This window comes from Bos grunniens, chromosome 5 (assembly GCF_055505025.1).
Source record: "Bos grunniens cultivar Pamir isolate PY7600 chromosome 5, Bosgru_T2T1.0, whole genome shotgun sequence".
NCBI lineage: Eukaryota > Metazoa > Chordata > Mammalia > Artiodactyla > Bovidae > Bos > Bos grunniens.
Window position 1 is genome coordinate 68,941,749 of NC_141169.1, and position 20,693 is coordinate 68,962,441.

The 20,693-nt window shown below is 42.8% G+C and overlaps 1 protein-coding gene across 5 annotated transcripts in view; it reads left to right on the forward strand.

The window, feature by feature from the left end:
* TXNRD1 (thioredoxin reductase 1) overlaps positions 1–17,979 on the forward strand; it is a 128,280-nt gene extending 110,301 nt beyond the window's left edge. For all 5 annotated transcript variants that reach the window (XM_086401084.1, XM_086401086.1, XM_086401089.1 and 2 more), the window contains 4 exons: positions 3,380–3,487; positions 6,619–6,714; positions 10,671–10,805; positions 16,108–17,979. In XM_086401084.1, coding sequence (XP_086257210.1) covers positions 3,380–3,487; positions 6,619–6,714; positions 10,671–10,805; positions 16,108–16,176 — 408 coding nt within the window. In that variant the 3' untranslated portion in view covers positions 16,177–17,979. The remainder of the gene's footprint in view (positions 1–3,379; positions 3,488–6,618; positions 6,715–10,670; positions 10,806–16,107) is intronic.
* Positions 17,980–20,693: the final 2,714 nt, after the last annotated feature.

A 20,693-nucleotide genomic window follows, 5' to 3' on the forward strand; every position in this document is an offset into this window, starting at 1 on the left:
AAAGACCCTGATGCTGGGAAAGATTGGAGGCGGGAGGAGAAGGGGACGACAGAGGATGAGATGGTTGGATGGCATCACCGACTCAATGGACATGGGTTTGGGTAGACTCCAGGAGTTGGTTATGGACAGGGAGGCCCAAAGAATTGGACACGACTGAGCAACTGAACTGAACTGAATGGGCACTCCAGCTGTTTTCTCCAAGGAGCAATAGATTTCTTGGATTTTAGAATTGCTCAAACACTTGAAATAATTTTATTATTACTTAAAATGTTGCTTTGTAAGCTCAGTTTTACAGTAAATATAAAAATATTTTTTGTCAGAACTGTAGAGAAACCACAGTACACATCTCTGCAATTTGAGGATGGAGTGTGTTCTGAAAGTTTATTAGCTTGATTAGTCAAATAGAAGTATTGAGAAAAAGGACTACATTTCTCAGGTTAGGCCACAATAGTCAGTTAAGCCAATTGGAAACAGTTTTGGGACCAAGGAGAAAAAATATCTTTAATTTGGATCCAGGTTTCCATCTGATACATTATTTTCTGCCATCATTTAATTTAATGCACATCTGCTTAAAGTGAATTCCTTGTGGGGTTTTTGGTTCGTGTTTTAGTTTATTATGTCTTCACTTTATACTTTTTGGAAGATATTTTTGCTGAATAGAGAACTCCAGACTTACAGTGTTTATTTAAGTATTTTAATAATTTGCCCATTGTCTTCTGGTTGCATAGGAGAATATGCTATCATTTTTATCTTTGCTCCTCTTAAGATTTTCCCTTTCACTGTTTCTTAGCAATTTGATTATTGCATGCTTTGCCATGCTTTTCTTTATAATTCTGCTTATGGTATATCAAGATTTGGAGATTTATCTGTTCATAGTTTTTATCAAATTTGGAATTTTTTTTAGCTATTCAGTTAAGTTTTTGCTTTCCTCCTCTTTTGTCCCCTCTCCAAGCCTCAAATTAATGACTGGTGATTCACTTGCTATTATCCCATGGGTCTCTGATGCTCTGTTTATGTTTTTCCCCCTGTTTCTGTGCTTTTCTCAGAGAGCCTATTGCAATGTCTTCAAGTCCACTGATCTTTTCTTTTGTAGTCTTGGGATGTAAATCCCATTCTGTGTAATTTGCACTTCAAATAGTTTCATCTCTACAAGTTACATTTTCCTTTTCTGTCCTCAGCAGACTGCATTTTTATCTACCTTCTTGAGCCTACAGAACACGTTTTTAATAGCTCTTTTAATGTCCTCTGCTAATCGCATCATCTCTTTCGCAGTGTCTATTTCTATTGATTAGTTTTATTCTTGATATTGGTTTGGAAGGATAAAGACTTTGTGCCGTTTACACTGTTGGGTGCTGGGTTTTGTTGCATTCCTTTGTATAGTGTTGGAGTTTGTTTTGGTGGCCCGTTAAGTTACACAGGAGTCCGTTTATCCTTGTGTAACCTGCTTTTCAGCTTTTTTTGGGTGTGTCAACAGTAATCTTTCATTTAGGCCTAATTTAGTTCTACTCAATGGAGGCCCTTCCAAGGAGTCTGTCCCATTCCTCCTACTGTGAACTCTTTCCCTACTCGGGCTTGTAAGAGTAGGTCATTTTGGGGCTCACTGCTTGCCAGTGGCTCCTTCCTCACCCTGATTGCTTTCCTCTGGCATTGATTACAGATCAGTGCTCAGCCCAAATCTCAGGAGGCCCTCTCTGCCGATCTCACTTTCTCTTTATGCAGCCTCACCCACTTTGCTGTTCTTCCCAGCAGCTTCCGGCCATGTTGGCATCTCTGAACCGGGATCTCTGTCACTGTAACTCAGAAAGACCACTCTGCAGTCTGTTCCCTCTCCTTACCAAGCCCTAGAAAGTGCTCTGGGCAGGAAACTCGCCTCATTTGTTGCCCTTCTTGTTTCCTATCCCAACAGCAGCCATGGTGCTGCGCTGCCCATGGTCCAGTGTCTAAGAGGTGTTTCATATTTGTCTGTTTTTTTTTTTTTTTTTTAAGTTGTTTAAAGCAGGAAGTAAACCTGGTCCATTATGGGTGTAAGCAGAAGTCTGTCTTTACTTTTGAATCAGAATTCCAAGGATTTGTATTAGAGGAAAAAAAGACTATATATTGCTAATTCTAGAGGGAGGCACATTTTAAAGATTCCACCCTACTGTGTTAGAGAGTGAGAATTGTATTGTTCATATTTTAAGTTCAGAATGACTTAACCTCTTTGTCCAGATGTGACTGGGTAGGTTTTTACCAACTGGCGTTTGCAAATGTATTTGGCATCTCCGTAATTGTGTTTTTCATAATTCACATCAGCATATTAAAGCCTCTGAGAAATCTGATGGTTGAGAAACCTATTTGCTTAATACAGCATTTTACCAACTTGTTCGACTTCAGAACCCTTTTGTCGTCTATGACTATTAAAGTATGCTTTGGAAATACTGTCATAGTCATGAACTTTTTTTTTTTTTTGAATAATTTTGTTTATTTATTTATTTTTGACTGTGCTGGGTTTTTGTTACTCCACAGGCTTTTCTCTAGGTGTAGCCAGTGGGGGCTACTCTCTAGTTGGCTATGTGCAGGCTTCTCATTGTGGTGGCTTCTCTTGGGCAGCACCGCTCTAGGGCATAAGGGCTCTGGTAGTCACGGCTCCCAGGCTCTAGAGCACAGGCTCAGTAGATGCGATGCATAGGCTTAGTTGCTCTGTGGCACGTGCAGTCTTCCCAGATCAGGGGTCAAACCTGTGTCTCTTGCATTGGTAGGCAGATTCTTTACCACTGAGCCACCAGGGAAAAGCCCATCATGAACTTCTTTTGTTCCTTGGTCTTCGTTACCATGTTAATGGCTGCATAAGAGTGCATTGAGAATATGTACTATAGAACCACTGTCTTACTTGAATTTTAAAGCCACGCTGATATTTCCACTATTGATGAGAACTGCGACATTGCTCAGTTAATTTACATAGCTTTTTCTGTATATTAAATTATTATCATAGATTTCTAAAAGTGAGGTTATTGGGCCAAAAACTGTAAAATGTTTTTATGGCTCTTGATTTGTATTACCTAATTGATTTTCCAGTAAAGTCTGTTAACTTCTGCATTAGTAATAGACTTACAACATTGGGTGCACGAGGATTGTTTTTGCTTTATTTAACGGAGAGAAAGCATGTGCTTATCAACATGAGTTGATAGCTGGATGAGAAGCCGCATGAGCCTCTTATTCATGACTAGTCTTGACAGAATGTAAACCTCTGCTGAAATATTATCACATCGGTTAATGGTTCTCAGTACAGTAGGCTTTTATTAGTCTACTTTTCTCTCCTCATTTTGAAGTTTTTTGAAGTATATGTTCTTTTGAGTTATAATCTCTCCCATCATAACTCCCTTCCTCTGTTTTGAAACAGTGTGACTATGAAAACGTTCCAACGACTGTTTTCACTCCTTTGGAATATGGGTCTTGTGGTCTTTCTGAGGAGAAAGCTGTGGAGAAATTTGGGGAAGAAAATGTTGAGGTAAGTTTTACTCTTCACTACTTAGTACTCTTTTTTCCAAAATTTAAAATAATTTCTACCATAAAGAGAAGCTGAAAAATAGTACAAAGAACTTTTGTATACCCATTTTCCAGATTCATGTATTAGTAACATTTTGCCCATTTGTTTTATCCTCTTCATAGTCTCTTTATCTCCGTGCATCTGTGTGTATTTCTTTTTCCTGAACCATTTAAGAGTAAGTTGAATGCCCCTTTACCCCTAAATGCTTTAATACTATGAACAAGGACATTTTCCTATCTAAACACATGGTGGTTACTACTTTTTAGACAGTTCACTGTTGATATAATATTGTTATCTGACCTACCTTCCGTTCATCAGTTGATCCAGTAATTCTTGGTTCTGTTTTTCAAAACCACTTTTACTGGTTTCTTTTTATTATTGATATGGTTAAAAAATACAGGGAAAAACTAAAAAGTACCTACATTTCTACTGTTCTATTAGCTTTTTTTTTCTACCATTACCCTTTAATTTATAGCTAATGTTGCCAGTCACTTTTTATCCTATATATAGTCAAGGAAGGGATTCCCTCGTAGCTCAGTTGGTAAAGAATCTGCCTGCAGTACAGAAGACCCAGGTTCAATTCCTAGGCCAGGAAGATCCCTGGAGAAGGAAATGGCAACCCACTCCAGTATTCTTGCCTGGGAAATCCCATGGATGAGGAGCCTGGTGGGCTAGTTTATGGGGTCACTAGAGTCAGGCACGACTTAGCTGCTAAACCACCACCAATGTCAAGGAAACTGCACATGAAGTAAACTACTTTTATATACACAAATAATGCCACACAAAGGGTCTGCTGTTTAAATCATTTGGGAAAAAAAGTTTGCAGTAAAACCTTAAAGACCAGATTTGTGAATCAGAGTACATTTTGTAATATGAAAGTCTATTTTAAATTTCTCAACAACTTCTTTTATTCTATATTTTAGTAATAGCATGTAATATTGATCTATCAGGAACACATTATTAGCATTTTTTTCTGGTTATAAGAATAGTATACCCTCATAGGAAATTTTCAAAATATTAAAAAAGGAAATTTTATATATGTATAATTTTGTGTTGGTATACATAGCTTAATTTTTAAAGTGTGATTAAGTTACATGCAATTTTCTGTTGTACTTGACAATTAGTGTTAGATCACAAGCATTTCCCTCTAAAAGCACCATTTTAAAAAATTGCTTTGGCAATATTTCCTTTCAAGGGTGCTACTTATAGTAATTTTTTAAGCCATTTTATTAGATTAATTTCTCACTATTATGAATAGAATGATGAACATCTTTGTTACTCATTGTCTCTATCGCTGATTATTTTCTGAGTATATATTGCTATCAAAATATAATTTAAATTTTAAGATTCTTAATAGTCTATTTTTTCAGATAATTTTTTTGTATTTGTTTGATTAGAATTTGCATTTTTCATTATAAAGGCAAGGCGTTTGAGTTGAAGAAATCTTGAAAAATACAAAGGAAATAGGAAACAATCCCTCATAGACTTATGTTGATAACACAGCTGTTGTTAGTAGTTTTTAAAATCATTTTTTGCCCTGTGTAATTGTCGTGATACTATGATACTATACATTCAGTTTTGTAACCCACATTTATCAAAAAATTTATATCATATTACAAGGTAAAAGAATGTTATATAATGTTTAGATAATCAGTGTGTTTTTAAAATATCCTACCAACATTGTATATTTTGAAACGAGGCTAGCAGTTGAAGGAGAAAAAATCCCGTTAGTCATCCAAGACTTAAATTTATGAAATGTCAGTAAGGATGTCTGTGTCCTTTCATCTGTCATCTCTCCCTCCTTCCTTCCCTCCTTCGATACTTTTGGTGGATAATTTCAGAGAAGGAGATGTCTTTGGAAATATTAAGTAAGAGAACTAGATAATTGCTATAATTGTTCCTGGCACCATACTTGTTTCTTGCCCAAAGTTGTCATTCTTTTGAGGTAACAAGATAGCATTGGTTTCTTTTTTTTTAATGCAAGACGGAAAGTAATTACATGGATTCTGTCTCTCATTTGCTTGAACTTTGTTGTTGTTACGTAAGGTTGATTCATTGAAGGCTGAAGTATAATTAAGGGATGAGATTCTGGCAAAAGAGTTGTCAACTATGAGTTTAAAGTTATTTACCTTCTGACCAGGTTCTTATATGTTCCATGAATTTTTTTGTTTAATAAAAGTCTAATTATTAAAGAGCATCCACTGTCTTCACACCACAACTAGTGTTTGACAGACATACTTCTTGATCAGATCAGATCAGATCAGATCAGATCAGTCGCTCAGTCGTGTCTGACTCTTTGCAACCCCATGAATCGCAGCACGCCAGGCCTCCCTGTCCATCACTAACTCCTGGAGTTCACTCAGACTCATGTCCATCGAGTCAGTGATGCCATCCAGCCATCTCATCCTCTGTCATCCCCTTCTCCTCTTGCCCCCAATCCCTCTCAGCATCAGTCTTTTCCAATGAGTCAACGCTTTGCACGAGGTGGCCAAAGTACTGGAGTTTCAGCTTTAGCATCATTCTTTCCAAAGAAATCCCAGGGCCGATCTCCTTCAGAATGGACTGGTTGGATCTCCTTGCAGTCCAAGGGACTCTCAAGAGTCTTCTCCAACACCACAGTTCAAAAGCATCAATTCTTCAGCACTCAGCCTTCTTCACAGTCCAACTCTCACATCCATACATGACCACAGGAAAAACCATAGCCTTGACTAGATGAACCTTTGTTGGCAAAGTAATGTCTCTGCTTTTGAATATGCTATCTAGGTTGGTCATAACTTTCCTTCCAAGGAATAAGCGTCTTTTAATTTCATGGCTGCAGTCACCATCTGTAGTGATTTTGGAGCCCAGAAAAATAAAGTCTGACACTGTTTCCACTGTTTCCCCATCTATTTCCCATGAAGTGATGGGACCGGATGCCATGATCTTCGTTTTCTGAATGTTGAGCTTTAAGCCAACTTTTTCACTCTCCACTTTCACTTTCATCAAGAGGCTTTTTAGTTCCTCTTCCCTTTCTGCCATAAGGGTGGTGTCATCTGCATATCTGAGGTTACGTCTTGATACGATGGGTCTAAATTGTGCTTCTGTCTTCCTAGGTTTACCATAGTTACTTTTGGCCATTGGAATGGACGATTCCATCAAGGGATAACAACAAATGTTACGCAAAAGTAGTCTGCAATATCAAAGACAATGTAAGTGCTATTCATATTTACTCCTTTCTACTGATTTCATTTTATTTTTACTATGCAGCTCTGTTTTGACCACATGATACACATATTGCATTCTTTTCGTATTTCACCTGTGAGTCTCCCCAGCTGTGTGGACGTTACTAGGGTGAGGCCCATGATGACACGGCCTGACTCCCCTCTGCTTGAATGTGTTGTGGGCAGGCAGTCAGAACCAATGAAGCCATTGACTATCTAAAAATAATGACAGAACAAGAAAGGAGTAACCCAAGTTCATATGCTAAGCAGCCAGCAGTAGTGAGAAAGCTGGAAAGGGGGAACTCTTAATTGGGTTCTGATTTTAAGATTTCATTGCTTGCTGCTTTGTGTAACAACTAGTAACAAAGACCTAAGGATAAACCCCCTGACCTCACAGGCTTTGTTTCCATACCTACAAAGTGATGAAGTCATTGGTTTTCAGACTTTCTGACTACTGCCCCCGTTTTCTGTATTGTCACCCGGGACAAGTGTGTGTCTGTGCACATGCTTTGTACGTGTTCCATGTGTGTGATGAGAACTCAGGATTTACTCTCTTAACAACTTTCGTATCAAACTAGCAGCAGTGTTAGTTACATTTATCCTGCTATATATTACACCGCTGGGGCTTCCCAGGTGGCTCAGTGGTAAAGAATCTGTCTGCCATTGCAGATGTGAGTTTGATCCCTGGGTCAGGAAGATCCCCTGGAGAAAGAAATGGTAACCCACTCCAGTATTCTTGCCTGGGAAATCCCATGGATGGAGGAGCCTGGTGGGCTGTACAGTCCACGGAGTGGCAAGAGTTGGACACGACTGAGCACACATGCACACACATTATACCCGGAGTGCTTATTTAGTCTTATAATTGGAATTTTGTACCTTTCGACTAGCTTGATCCATTTCTCCCTTCCCGCATCCCCTACCTCCGGTAACCAGGAATCTGATCTCTTTTTCAAAGTATTAATGACTCTCACAGCACTGTGTTAGTTCCTGGTATAGAACATAAAGGTTTGATTATTTGATATTTTATACATTTCAAATGATCACCACGATAACTCTAGTCTGACTGTATTCCCCACACTGTACATGACTGTATGGTGACTTATTTATTTTGTAACTGGAAGTCTGTACCTCTTGGTCTCTCTTACCTTTGTGGGTTGAATCTTAACGAGAATTGGTATATTTTTAACTTAGTTGAGATCTTAGTTTTCAAAAAGTATCCCCAATAAAAATATAAACAACTAAAAGAATCCATATGTTAATAGTCTAATGAATTCATTTTTTTCATTTTGGGATTTGAGTATAATTAAGTGGTGTATTTGGAGAAGGCAATGGCACCCCACTCCAGTCAGTACTCTTGCCTGGAAAATCCCATGGACGGAGGAGCCTGGAAAGCTGCAGTCCATGGGGTCGCTGAGGGTCGGACATGACTGAACGACTTCACTTTCACTTTTCACTTTCATGCATTGGAGAAGGAAATGGCAACCCACTCCAGTGTTCTTGCCTAGAGAATCCCAGGGACGGGGGAGCCTGGTGGGCTGCTGTCTATGGGGTCGCACAGAGTCGGACAGGAAATGATGTATTGGTTCAGTAACTACTGCTTTACACAGTAGCACAGTTGCAGATTGCTTTTTTGCAGAGCGCAGGGTTCTAGGAAAACCTGGATTCACTACAAAAAAGGTCATCAATAGATGCATTTAATAAACAGACATACTAGGATTACCTCTAGCAAGCTATACAGAATTGACATAGAGAACAGTTTTATGTAGACTTTGTCTGTTTAGATGTAATTTTAATAAAGTTATTTGTATGAGAATGCATTAGATACCGTGCTGCTACAGACAAAAGAGAATGTCACGTGTTCCTGCTGGCAGTCTGGTGTCTAGTAGGAGATACTTTATTTGCATACAGCAGTCAGTGAAACCTCAAAAGTTTCCTTTATATCAAGCAAATCTATTTTAACTGTACCCAGTTCTTTTTTTTTTTTCTTTTACTGCTGTGTCATTTGTTCAAATGGCATTTTTTTATATAATATGAAAAATAACTTAAACTACCAGTGAAAACTCATTTTAATTAAAATAACTGAGGATGGTATTGTTGGATGGTACTGCTGTCAATTATTTTCATAAAAAAGACAGTATTACAAGAGATGAATACTTGTCATTGCTCTTTTGTCATAAGCCATCCTATATAAAAGCTTGCTTCTGGTTTTTGACCATCCCTGGGGCAGGCGGTATTCATTTTGAGTTTGGTTACTTCACAGTGACTGAATGTGCTTGGTTTTAAATAGTACTTGCTTGCTAGGCTTTTATTCTTTTTGTATGCTATACTTTTTATACACAGTGTATTTGAAATTTGCAGAAAGGAATAGGGCAAGTACCTACTGCAGACTCTGACTATTAACATGTTGGTGTATTTGCCCAGAGCTTCTCTTATGAGAGACATACATTTGTGTCATAGAGGCAGTTTATAACACATAGGTGCCCAGTCATGTCCTACTCTTTGTGACCCCATGGACTATAGCCCACCAGGCTCCTCTGTCCATGGAATTTTTCAGGCAAGAATATTGGAATGGGTTGCCATTTCCTCCTCCAGGGGAGCTTCCCCACTCAGGGATCAAACGCTGATCTCCTGCCTTGGCAGGCAGATTCTTTACCCATGAGCCACCGGGGAAGCTCACAGTTTATAATAGGCTATATTTACTTATTGAACATGTAAAATGTGTCTGCCATTACTTAATGGTCTACATGTACTAACTTATTTAAGCCTTGTATAATCCTGTGAAGCACTGTGCTATTGTTATCCCCATTTTATAGACAAGGAAGCTGAAGTGTGGAAGTTAATTGTGCTAGGAGCTGGAATTCAGTCCAAGGCAACTAGAATCCATGCTGTTAACTTCTAGCCCAGTAGTCTTTCACATTCCTTCTTGGTCCTCCACCCCCATTCCTTCCCTGCCCCAGAGACCGCACTCTCCTCACGTTGGGCTGTCTCACTGTTCATACTTTTGTATATTTGCTGCCTATTATGTCCTGTAAACATCATACATCGTGGTTTAAAGGTGGTATCCTCAGCTAAATAGAAGCCTGTACCTTTTCCTTTTTAATCTCACTTTTTGAGATCTATCCGTATTATTGCATTTAAGTCTTGTGCTTTGTTTACCAATTGCACAATCCCTGATTGCCAAAATGAATAAAGGAAGAGTCTAACATGAAGTGGGTCACATACAGAAGGCCCTTCCTGACTGTTTTCAGGGAGCCATTGAACATCAGATAAGGCTCTGCGCCTCACTGCCTGAGCCGCCTCGTCTGTTATAAGAGGGTTGGATTGGGTGGGCCAGCCCAGAGCTCGGAAAGTCTGCACAGTAGAATGCAACAGGTTTCCCTGCTCTTGGCAGGGGTAGCCTGAGTTAGGATTTAGCATTTATCCAAAATTATTCCCACACAGGTATTTCAGAATTGCCAAATATTTTTCTCTTGCTTTCAAAAATGTTTTCACATTGGAAGGCTCTCAGATTCTTCTGTCTACTCCCAAAACTTCAGTTTAAATGGTTTTTTAATTTGAATGGCTGCTATTAAATGTTTCAGCTCCCACAGGTAGTTTACCTGGAGCTTTGAGACAACCGGATAGAGATGAGGGCACCACTGAACAGCCCTTTGAGAACACTTTCCAGAACATTTTGGTGCTTACGGGGTTGCACACATTTTTGCTTTTCCAAAGTGTTTTTCCTCATCACCAGTGGCTGGTTCTTTCTCTTCCTTCTTGCTTAATGTGACCACAGTTCTGTATTAGCCCGTGTTGCAGTACCTTCAACCTACACAGCTTTCAGCAGCAAGCATCAGTATTTCTGAATGGTTTTTTTTTTTTTTTTTAGATTAGACTGGAAAAAATATTCCAGGCTGTTAAGGAGGGAAAATTCTACATAATTGTATCACTTTTTTGTATCTTAGGAACGTGTTGTGGGCTTCCACGTACTGGGTCCAAATGCTGGAGAAGTGACCCAGGGCTTTGCAGCGGCGCTCAAATGTGGGCTGACCAAAGACCAGCTGGACAGCACCATCGGAATCCACCCCGTTTGCGCAGAGGTGCGTCTCCACACTTTCTTTTTTATTATTATTTTTTCTCCACACTTTCAGTTAAGGCTAGATGGTGCCTGTCCATGTGTGTCGGTCATGTCTGACTCTTTGTGACCCCCATGGGCTGTAGCCCACCAGGCTTCTCTGACAATGGGATCCTCCAGGCAAGAATACTGGAGTGGGTTACCATTTCCTACTCTAGGGGATCTTCCCGATCCAGGGATCGAACCCGAGCCTCTTGTGTCTCCTACATTGGCAGGTGGATTCTTTACCACTGCACCACCTGGAAAGCCCACTAGATAGTACCGTCGTGGCGGATATGCTTTAAATCGTTTATCATGTGTCATAAATTATTTTCATGGCAATCAGCTGATGATGACATTCAAAAAGAGCATCAATCCTTGTTATCCCTGAGCTACCTGGAGGCTAATGATGTTGTCTCCCTCGTTAGCTTTCGGTGTCAAAGGATGAGAAAGTGAAGCTTGTGAAAGAAAGAGCAAGCCAATGACAGGAGAACTGATTTCCCAGTGGGGCCTCTGGGTGTCGTGTTTCTCCACACCTGTCAGTGCTCATCCGCGAGCCACTTACTTACCGTGCTACCACTAGGTAGGGCTTGTAGACCAGGCATGCGTCTACACTGGAGAGCCCGGAGGCCGGGGGAGTTACGTGTCGAGAGGCTCAGGAACAGAGCTGAGCAGCGCAGCCTGGAAGGGTGTTCTCGTTTCCTTTGGCTCTGTCTTTTCCCTGAGTGTCTTCCTCTGTACTGTGCCCCTGTTTAGTGACCAGGTCATTATTCACAGAAACCTTTGTATATGTTGTTTGGTTGTGGGTTTTATTTGTTGTTGTTTTGTTTTTGAAAACTTGTTTTTGTGAAGTAAAACTGAATTTCAAAAATGATACATAAAAATTGAAAAGAGAATAGATTTTTAAAAGCTCTTGAAGATTGTGCAGTGTATCTTTTATTCAGTGTCATGACTAAGACTGTCTAGGGAAGGAGAGGAGCCAGTTAGTGTCATTCTTTTTCAAAAATAGTATGTTAGTTTCTTGGGGCTGACATAACACACTACTGCAACTTAGGCGTTGAGAAACAACAGGAATGTCTGCTCTAAGAATGCTGGAGGCCAGAGTCAGAAAGCAGGGCCATGCTCCATCCAGGGCCTCTGGAGACGAGGCCTTCCTTGCCTTTACAGCCTCTGCCTCTGGCTTCATGTGGCCTCACCTGCTGCGTGTCTGGGTCCACATTTCCCTCCTACTGTAAGGTCATAGATTAGGGCCCCACTGATCCAGCATGGTTTTGTTTTCACTCGGTTACATCTGCAAAGACCCTGTTTCCAACCAGAGTCACAATGTTCACGGGCACTGGGCCTAGGACTTGAGCTTCTCTTTCTGGAGGACTTTATTCAACCCACGACGGTGGGTATGGTTAAAAGTCTAGGATACTTTAAAACAACAGTCATCTTCAACCGGGATAAAGACATCCCTTCCCAACTTGGTTATGCGAGTGTCTAGTTTTTTAATCTGAATTTGATTCTCAACAGACTGGTTAAAAGGCTGACATGAGCGTGGCTCCTGCTGCCTCCCTTGGTCGTGTCATGTCGTGTTGTGACATGACCCAGTGGCAGCACACGGCACTGTCTGCGGGCTTTCTGCCAGCTGGGCAGAGAGGTGCAGTGGAGAAGACAGGCGTCCCTGTGAAGTCCAGGCCCGCAGAGAGGTCAGCCAGAGGCCTGTCCCCGCGGTGCACCTGGCATGCTGGAAACCCTCCTGAAGCATTTGCCGCTGTGCATCTCCATTTGTTGTTTCTTTTATAGCTTTGAAGCTCAGAGGTGAACATTCACTCTGTTCATAGGGCTTTTCTCTTTGTCTTGGTTCCACGGTGGCAACTGATTAATGAGATTAAAAAACTGGCTGCCGTTGTCTCCCTCTGAGTGCGTTTGTTGTGCAGCTGTGTGCCTAGCTCCGTGCTGGGTGCTGGGGAGCAGCAGGGGTTTGAGTCAGAGCAGCGAGGCGGGTGAGGGAAGGGCCGGGCACACATCTGGGTGGTGGGTCCCAGGCTCAGGACAAGTGCACAGTGGCGTTTGGGGCAGGAGGGTTGGGGGGCAGTTCTCACACAAGAGGAGAAGAATGCATTTGTGTCAGCCAGTCCAAGGGAGCACCAAGTACGAGAACCCTGTGTGGCAGAGATCGTGGTTTATTCCAGGACCTGAAGGCCCTCAGGACTGCTGTCGCAGTGCCACACCAGCTGTGGGTGGTTTGTACCATTTCTATAAAAGAATCTGGGTGATTGCACAACCTTTGGCTCCGAAGTAGTTGCCTACAGGAGTTGATGCATTCCTCGGTGGAGGCTTTGCTTTTTTGGAGGAAAATAGTTTGCACAGGGTTTCCTTCCGGAGTCGCTGTGGGAGGAGGAGAGACTACTGGTGTTTTGACTGAAAGCCCCTTGTTGTCGGTGAGAGAGGGACTCTCAAGGCCTGAGGAGTCAGTGACGCATGAGCATTATTCAGTTTGAGGCTGGTGTGTTGGTTATTTATCCTGGACCTCTGAGCAGTAATAATTGAAGAGGAAACTGATCACATGTGATTTTGAGTAGCAATTTCAACTAATTAAGTTTATCTGTAGAGAAAAAATAATGGCTTAAGAAGAAGGAGCATCAGAGACAAGACCTGTGAAATATCTTAAATGAACTTTAGTGCCAAACATCAAAAGTTTTGTTTCATTAATAGTCAACATAATCACAGTCTGCAGTGAGTGGGGTGGGGGGATCTTGTGAGGCTCGGAGGGCTTGGCTGGGTAAGAGATGTACGTGCCTCCCGTAGTGTTGATTTACCCTTTTGTGAGCGTGTTCTTTGTCCTGGGATCAAGAAGCTGCCTCTGCCATTTTTTTCAAGTATATTTTTAGGACAATTCTAAATCAGGTCTGTGCGTATAAGATCCGTGTAGGAATTGACCCTGTTTGTTTTTTTTCCGTATAGACTAACCAGCAATGGCGGTTTGGCTTCCCCGTGTCTTTAACATGTTTCCAGTAAAAGAGAAGTAGATGAGAGCTCTTTCTTTCCCCCTTCATTTCTTTCCATTTTTGATGGGTTTAGTTTTTTATCCACACATCCTACAAGTTCTATTTCTAAATTAATTCCTGAGAAATAAAACATAAGCTTGCAAATTCACAAGCATGAAATTGGCTTTAATGTATTCCCTTGCTCATTATTTTTCTTCCTTTAAAAAATTGGAAAGAGAGCATGTTTGATGGTATTTTAAATTGCCTGTAATACCAGCTTCCGAACACAGCTATTTTCATTAATGCATATTATCTTGCTGTTCTCACCCATAGTCACACATTTTTTTTAAACAACGAGTTATATTGCTCTTCAAAGAAGAGTTGTACTAGTTTATAGTGTCATCAGCTTTGAATTTGAGTGCTCGTGAAAATGTTGCAAAATTCAGTGTAACTTTTTCTGTAATAAGTTTAAAAGAAAGGACTATTTCAAGCCTTTTCACATATCTTTGTTAATAAGGATGAACTTCTTATAATTATTATTTTGGGGAATGTGAATTGTTCTCACATTTTCTTCTGGGTTCATACTTTAAATGTTTTACTAGCCATTATTACTTGGGTCTGACTTTTTTGCAGTGCTGCTGGTAAATTGGCATAGAGGGGGAAGAAAAGGCTTTGTCACTGCTTTAAGGCTAAATAGACAAGGATTTTTCTCAGTATTGTTCCTCCTTTACACAGAAGTGTTTTCCCCTCTTATTCACGAGTGTTTTTGATGCCAATTCCTATTGCTTTGACCTGTAGAAGTCAAAACAGCCGCAATTTCTTGTGCTTTCCTCTTTGTATTAAAAATCAGGAAACTAGATATTTCTTGAGAATCAAAGATGCAGCTGACCAAAGAGGGTGCTGGCAATAAGTCTTGCTTCCACTGGGGACTCTTCCCAAATCAGCCATGGCTTCTTGTCTCAGTGAGACACTCGCTGGCTCGCTGAAGTGAAGTGAAAGTCGCTCAGTCGTGTCCAACTCTTTGTGACTCTGTGGACTATACGGTCCATGGAATTCTCCAGGCCAGAATACTGGAGTGGGTAGCCTTTCCCTTCTCCAGGGGATCTTCCCAACCCAGGGATCGAACCCAGGTCTCCCACATTGCTAAACACAAAATTACTTTATGTTTTCATGCCTGAGCAGCATGGATAGTCAGTTTGGGTGTGGTTTTGTTTTTGCCTGTATGCCTTGTGGGGCTTTGAGATCATCACGGATCAGCTGCAGCCCAGCTCCCATGCTCTCGTCACTCCAGGACCCAGCTGACGGGGCAGCTTCTTCTGGGGCCACTGTGGCTTAATGGCAGAGAGACAGGAGGTGCAGGAAAAGCACCTTGGTGCTCAGGGCTTGTGTTCCCAAGTGATGCTTTCCACTTCCCCACCTTGGCCAGAGCAAGCCCCTGTCCCCGACATCCCTGTCCAGTAGGGCAGGAATGTATAACATATGTCCATACAGGGTCATCACAGGGAGGTGAAGGCACCATTTGTTTTGGAAACAGAAATATCACAGTAGGGTTAACACGAAGAAGGATCAGATTTGACAGAAAAGAAGCAAGATACCTAAGATTTACTAATTTATGACATATCAACAGTAGTGGAAATAGAGGAATTAAGAATCAATTTCAAGCGCATGGCCTGAGCAGCCAAGTAGTGGTGATGCCGATCACCGGGAGGAGCTGGGTTAAGGGAAGACAGAGGGTCAGTGCTGGACAGAGTTAAGTCTGAAGAGGTGTGGGTCCGGTCTTACTGTCATGGAGCTCAGGAGAGACGGTGGCTGGAGAGGCCCAGCCTCAACGGATCTCTCCAGCCAACTCAGTCTGCCTGAAAGGGAGTAGTCGACTGAAGGAGATCATGATAAGAGTGTCTAAAGGGAGAGAGCTGAGGATCAGCTCAGGAAGGGGGACACACACGGGGTTCTAACCACATTATGAAGCTGTCTGAGCTGGGTGGGCACAAGGGTATTTGAAATAGTACACTTTATTCCTTTCTGTGTATCCAGAATATTTCATGGCGTGTTTCTTTTAGAGAATTAATAAGCAACCAGAGAGATTGTTTTAATCACTTCATAAATCACATGCTAATAATAAGTGCTTTATTAGGTAGAGCCTACATTTTCTCTGCTTTACCTTGGTGAAATGCTTACCTTGGTCGTATTACCCCTCTGTTGTGTACATTTTAAGTACTCGGCCAAGTCATCCTTTGTACATATGGTGTTATCTCAACTCCTCTGCTAACTTCCACCCCAGTGTCTGAAACTCTCATGTTGTCTCCGCCCCTGCAGGTGTTCACGACTCTGTCGGTGACCAAGCGCTCCGGGGGAAACATCCTCCAGACCGGTTGCTGAGGTTAAGCCCCAATGTAGATGCTGCTGCCTAGACTCCAAACCACTGATGTGTTTCTTGCCCAAGTCCAAGGCGAAGTGCTGCGAAAGGCTCTCGGGTTTGGCACCTGCGTGTCCCGTGCTTACACTCCTCGAGGCCCCCTTGGATCTCACGGGTGGGAGGTGATTCGTGGAAGGCAGGCAGCATTGCATTGGGGTTACCGTGATGGACTGAAAACTGGCTCTTGGCAGAGCATCAGAGCGATGCGTCCATGAAGTCACCAGCCCCAAGCCCCTCGTGGTGGGTGGTGATGGAACCGTCAAAGCAGTTTTCTCTTGGCCTTTCCTTTGTGGGTTTTCTTACGCTCACCGTCAAGCTTTCTAATGTTGATCCTTTTTTCACTTTTTCTTCTCGGTGTTAGTGGTACTAGAGATGATAGCAAACAATTTTGGTCCAAAAGCAAGTCATGGCTACCATGTGCACATACAAGCGACTCATCACCGGGAAAGCATGGGGAAGCTCCCAGGCTCGTCCTGGGAGAGACCGCCTTGTGGCCCACGTCTCCTCCCAAAACAAGGGAAGCACGGTTGGCCAGTTTGCTCACATGCCACACCACTGGTGATTGTTTCTAGTTCTGTTTAGAAGAGGCAGTGGCTACCCGGCCAGCCTATCTGAAGGAGTCTCCACCGCAGAGGACTCGGTAGTGCCGTGTGGTTTCCACATTCTTCATCATGGAGGCAGATGTACACCTGAAATGGGGAAAAACAAAAGATGTCTTTATTTAGCCTGTTGTGTGCTGGTCTAAGTGAGCTGAGATCTGTTGCAATGGAAAACATTTAGCGCTTGTTTAAAACTGTTTTGGGGAGTAGCTTTGGCTTTAAGCTGAAATCACAAGATACCACAGCTTTATTTTTCATGTGTGCTAGGTATCTATCCCTTCGAGAACTACATTCATAGGAAAAAAGCCTCTCTACACTTGAAAATTTAACTTTTGTGGTAATTGCTTTGCTTTTAAAAGGAAGCTGTTAATATCATAATTTATTATTTTTGAACACAGGTGGATGTGAAGGATTTTCATTTAAAAACCAAGTGGGTTTGACTTTTTCTTTTGACCGTACTTGGTGGAATTTGGGCAGAAGTGTTCATGCTCTGCCAGCATTCCAACTCGGATTATCACAAAGAGGTATTAACCCTGCAGTTAGAGATTTCCGGCTACAGCTACTGACCGTGCGTTATATCTAGGCCGTGTCCCCTCTGCAGAAGTAGAATGTTAAATATGCTGTGGCCGGCAGGCCTCCCACCAGCAGTTCTTTCAGCCCCCCAGCCCTCTTTTGGGGTCTTCCCTCTGTGTGTCTTTCTCAGCCACAACACTGAGCGGTTGATTCAAAGTCCGTTTCTCGATCACCTCAGGGAACTCGGTGTCTGCCCAGCATTCGGTCAGCAGGGCCCCTGACCTCCCACGGCCCTGCCTCACCCCACCCCATCTGGTTGTGTGGAGAGAAGGGAAAAAGGAAAAAGAGAGGGGAATTGAGGCAGCTGACTGTGTTCGGTTTTATTTATTATTTTTTTAAGTTTTTTATTTTCCCCTCCAAGTCTGCCAATTTCTGAAACTAGAGCACAGGCAATACAGGGTGATCAAGCCTAATCATGTTGTGATTCTGTCTTCTTCGTGGAATGGAATATTCTGCCCCCACAAGAAGAATCCCACCTTATAGACTTGTCTCTGTAATCGCCTGGTGTATTGAAACTCATTAAATTCCATGTATTTTTGTTATAAATATTCTGGAAGAAAAAAAAAAGCAATGTGAAACATTAAAAGGTATTAATATCCACCGTGTTGTGCCTTCTTACTGAATGGTAGTCCCGGGATCGTTTGCCTGAGAACTGAATGGACTTTAGGACTCATGTTGGTGATGCTGAGAATTCGGTGCTCAGTTTCATTGATGCTGCACTGTTGGGCCTGGTCGATGTGCTGAGGTTCATATTTTAGTCTTGTTGACCCCTTGCAGATGGTAGGTAGCGTGTGAGACTTCTCAGCCTCCATATTTGGGGCTTCCCCAGTGGCTCAGTGGTAAAGAATCTACCTGCAGTGTGGAAGACCCAGATTCGATCCCTGGATCAGGAATATCCCCTGGAAAAGGGCATGGCAACCTACTCCAGTATTGTTGCCTGGAGAATCCCATGGTCAGAGGAGGCTGCTGCTGCTGCTGCTGCTAAGTCAGTTCAGTCATGTCCGACTCTGTGCGACCCCATAGACGGCGGCCCACCAGGCTCCCCTGTCCCTGGGATTCTCCAGGCAAGAACACTAGAGTGAGTTGCCATTTCCTCCTCCAATGCATGAAAGTGAAAAGTGAAAGTGAAGTCGCTCAGTCGTGTCCGACTCTTTGCGACCCCATGGACTGCAGCCTACCAGGCTCCTCCATCCATGGGATTTTCCAGGCAAGAGTACTGGAGTGGGGTGCCATTGCCTTCTCCGCACTGTGGTTTAGAACACCTTAAAAGGTCTAAGAAACAACATCCAGGGTGTGGTTTTCAGTGGGTCACAAAGGGACATGGCTGAAGCAACTTGGCACTTAGCACGCACGTATTTGTACCAGCCAATTCTTCATAATGAATCTATTACCTGTATCTATCTGCCTACTCATCCTCTACTGGTCCACTTTATCTAGAGAACTTGGACCAAAACAAACATCTCACCTCTGAAGGTGTGTGTGGTCAGGTAGGGTGGGTGAATGTACATCTCCTCCACAGATACTAGGTACCAGGTACTGTTCTCAGCAGGAGAGTTCAGCAGTCAACAAGAAACATCAGTAATCCTTGTCAAAAATTATATAGAAGGAAACAAGCAAAAATAACTAAATAGATCAACTGTATTGAATGTCAGATAGTGTTAAGTATCCTGGAGAAAAACCTAAACAGGGAAGGGGAGAGGTCTGTAGGGCGTGGGGAGTGGAATTTTAATGAAAGTGGTGGAGGTAGACCCCATGGAGAAGGTGACCTTTGAAGACAGGTGAAAGCAATCCTGGGGGAAAGCATTCCAGGCAGAGGTCACCAAATGTAAAGGCCCTGAGGCAGAGAAGGACTGGGTGGGGGAAATGTCAAAGTGTAGCATGGTGGGTGAAGCCGAGAAAGAATGAGTGAAGGTCAGAGATAACAAGAAGGGGCAAATAAGGTAGGATCCAGAGTGTGAGCCAGTGGAGGGCTCTGAGCAGAGGAGGGTGTGACCGCTCTCCCAGGTGGCCAGGAGCACTGGCGGGGGGCTGGGCTGAGGGCGGCCGAGGCTTTGCACCAGGTGGAGGGCGCTGCAGTGGTCACGGGGAGAGGGATGGTGTTTCAGCTGAAGGTGGGAGTAGAACCAACAGGACATGGTGTTGGGTTGAATGTTGCGGAGCAGGGGTGGGGGGGGCTGGAGAAAGAATGATGATTCCCCTGTCTGGAGCTTCAACACTGGAAGGATTGAGGCTGGAGGTGCCATTTCACTGAGATGGGAAAACTGGAGGAGGGGCAGGTTGGAGGGGGATATCAGAAGCTCGAGTTGAGGGTGGTGGGTCTCAGGTGCAGGAGGCAGAGGTGGTGCTGGATTGGAGTCAGTGTCTACACAGCAGGTGTAACGGCAGCCATGAGATGAGTTGGTGGTGGTGAAGGAGGGAAGGGTGTAAGGGCAGGTTTGGGCCCTGTACAACTCGGAACTAGACTCTACACCCTCGGTTCCTCACTTTTATCCACTAAGTACTAAGAAAAAAAGACCTAGTGTTTACAAAGACATTTGAGACCTTTTACAAAATGCTTTAAAATATGAAGGGGAAAAAAATGCAGCAAAATTATAATGGACAAATCTTGAAATGCCTCCTATAATATTTTAGCCAATGAAATACCATTGGATCCATTGCCCTTATATTTGTTTTTTGTTGTTTTGGGTTTGGTTTAATTTTGTTTTTTTCGCTGCACTGGGTTGTTATTGCGGTGCGAGAGCTCCAGAGCGTGCAGGCTCAGGAGTTGTGGCCGTGGGCTTAGCTGCTCCCTGGTGTATGGGATCTTAGTTCCCTGACCAGGGATTGAACCCGCATCCCCTGCATTGGAAAGCGGATTCTTAACCACTGGACCACCAGAGAAGCCCCCACTGCTTGTGTATTTGTAAATGTTAGATTGAACACAGGAAGGGCTGCCTTCATTATATTTGGAATGATGTGGGAGTAACTCAAGCCAGCACAAGGGCGTGGGGATAACAAAGGCCTTAAATTGGCCCTGAGAAGAGCTATAAAGAGATGAAACATTAGTAATGAGAACTGCGGTCAGGAAGTAGAACTGTACCTTCAGGTCACTTGATGTGCAGTGACTTGTTCTGTTAATCTTTGTAAGAACCCTCAGAACTGTGGTACCCGTTTTTCAGGTGAGCAAAGTAAGGCTGGGACTCACTTGGCTTTTACGCCAGCTCACATGGCTTGTAAAGCGCAGAAAGGGAAGGTGCGCCGCCTAGTGTCTACCTCTGAGAAGAGCAGGCTGCTGCTTTGCAGCCGTGTTACTTTGCTTTAAACACAAACTACTC